Source organism: Penaeus chinensis, chromosome 26 (genome assembly GCF_019202785.1).
Source record: "Penaeus chinensis breed Huanghai No. 1 chromosome 26, ASM1920278v2, whole genome shotgun sequence".
Lineage (NCBI taxonomy): Eukaryota > Metazoa > Arthropoda > Malacostraca > Decapoda > Penaeidae > Penaeus > Penaeus chinensis.
The window spans coordinates 2178520-2180869 of record NC_061844.1 but is presented as its reverse complement, the minus strand read 5'-3'; the positions used below and the strand labels follow the sequence as shown (position 1 = coordinate 2180869).

General features: G+C 46.4%; 1 protein-coding gene across 1 annotated transcript in view; it reads left to right on the top strand.

Annotated features, from left to right (window-relative positions):
• Positions 1-704: 704 nt before the first annotated feature.
• Positions 705-2350, top strand: part of LOC125038872 — a 13555-nt gene continuing 11909 nt past the window's right edge. Inside the window, exon 1 of the mRNA XM_047632496.1 lies at positions 705-945. Coding sequence (XP_047488452.1) covers positions 705-945 — 241 coding nt within the window. The remainder of the gene's footprint in view (positions 946-2350) is intronic.

Below are 2350 nucleotides of genomic sequence, written 5' to 3'. Positions count from 1 at the left end.
CTGGACCGCCCCGCACGCCCGACGCCGACGCCGCTTGCGGTCAGCGCGGCGACGCTTGCGACAGGGAGGGGGAGGCGGGTGGAGGGGGGAGGAGGGCGTGATAGATTGTGGCAGAGGGAGGGGGGGGTTTGCTGGCGGTGGCTTTCAGCGCACACGCGTACGTTCACACGCCCCACACCGTCATGTTACATGTCAGTACATATGCACACTCACACGTTCACGCATACGTTCACACACACAAACAACACACACACACACACACACACACACACACAACACACACACACACACACACACACCACACACACACACAACACACACACACAATACGTCCATCCGCACATGTTCATACAGGCTCCCTCACTCGCCTAGATGCACACGTTCATATACGTACACAGAGTCACACACACAAATACGTTTTTGGTTCTTTTCACAGCCTGGATTTTTATCACTTTTATTTATTGTTGTCATTATTTTTATTGTTGCTGTTTCTGTTATTGTTATTGTTGCTGTTTCAGCCGTTATTATGATTGTTATTATTGTTATTATTGTTATTGTTCTTGTTTTTATGATAATGATGATGATTATTGTCGCTATTGTTATTGTCATCATAATATTTGATGATGGTTATTATCATCACAAACATTAGTATCCCTATTATCATTATAATCCTTATTATCATCATCATTATTATCCTTGTTATTATGAGCGTCACTGTTCGCACTGTCCCTGACCCCCCCCCCCCCCCCCCTCAGGGCCTGACGGTGGTCGGGACGTTCCTGCCGTCGTACCTCCCGGAGTGGCCCGTGGACAACCTGTCGCTGTGGCTGTCGCTGGCGGAGGGCCTCCTGCTGCCCCTGGTGCTGGGCCTCGTCGACGCCACCTTCAGCGAGGCGGCGGGCGCGTCGTGCTCGCGGGACAAGCCGCAGCCGCATAAGTATGACGGTGAGTGGGCGCCGCGGACCCTGGCCTCGGCTTCGGCTTCAGCTGCGGCCCCGGCTTCGGCTTCGTGTGGGGCGTCGCCGGGTTTGCTGCAGGATTTGCTTGTTTGTGTTTTCCTTGTTTTTTTTTTTGTTTGTTTTTTTTGCGATATGACTTTTTTGGTTTGTTTCTATTTCTTTCTGTCTTTTCTGTTCCATTTCCTTGCTCTGTTTTTCGTTTGTTCTCTCTCTCTCTCTCTCTCTCTCTCTCTCTCTCTCTCTCTCTCTCTCTCTCTCTCTCTCTCTCTTCTCTCTCTCTCTCTCTCTCTCTCTCTCTCTTTCTCTCTCTCTCTCTCTTCTCTCTCTCCCTTTCTCCCTCCTCCTCACTTCCACCCTTCCTTCCACCCCTCCCTCCCTCCCTCCCTCCCTCCCTCCCTCCCTCCCTCCCTCCCTCCCTCCCTCCCTCCCTCCCTCCCTCCCTCCCTCCCTCCCTCCCTCCCCCTTCCCTCCATCCCCCATTCCCCCCCTTCCCTTATTATTTCATAGATATTGATAATTGTCAAGTAACGAAAGTGAATGGACGGCTGACAGAACGATATATCAATAGATAGATGGATCAATAGATAGATAGATCAATAGATAGATAGATCAATAGATAGATAGATAAGTTAATAAACTGAGAAAAGGATGAGAAGATTAGATTTATAGATGGATGGATATGTAAATAAATTGATAGATAGACAATAAAAGAAAAGACATGGATAAACAGCTTGATAATATTGATTAATACTGAATTGCTGGTTGATCGATAGATGAAAAAATGATAGATAGACAGACTGAACGGTAGAGTGGATAGACAGAGAAGTGAACAAAATAAACTTGATGGTTGATAGAACAATAGACAGACAGATAGACAGACAGATAGACAGACACACAGATAGACACACAGATAGACAGACAGATAGACAGGCAGATAGACAGACAGATAGACAGACAGATAGACAGACAGATAGACAGACAGATAGATAGACACACAGATAGACACACAGATAGACAGACAGATAGACAGACAGATAGACAGACAGATAGACAGACAGATAGACAGGCAGATAGACAGACAGATAGACAGACAGATAGACAGACAGATAGACAGACAGATAGACAGACAGATAGACAGACAGATAGACACACAGATAGACACACAGATAGACAGACAGATAGACAGACAGATAGACAGACAGATAGACAGGCAGATAGACAGACAGATAGACAGACAGATAGACAGACAGATAGACAGACAGATAGACAGACAGATAGACAGATAGACAGACAGATAGACAGACAGATAGACAGACAGATAGACAGACAGATTGTTAGACAGATTGTTAGACAGATAGTTAGACAGATAGTTAGACAGATAGACATACAGA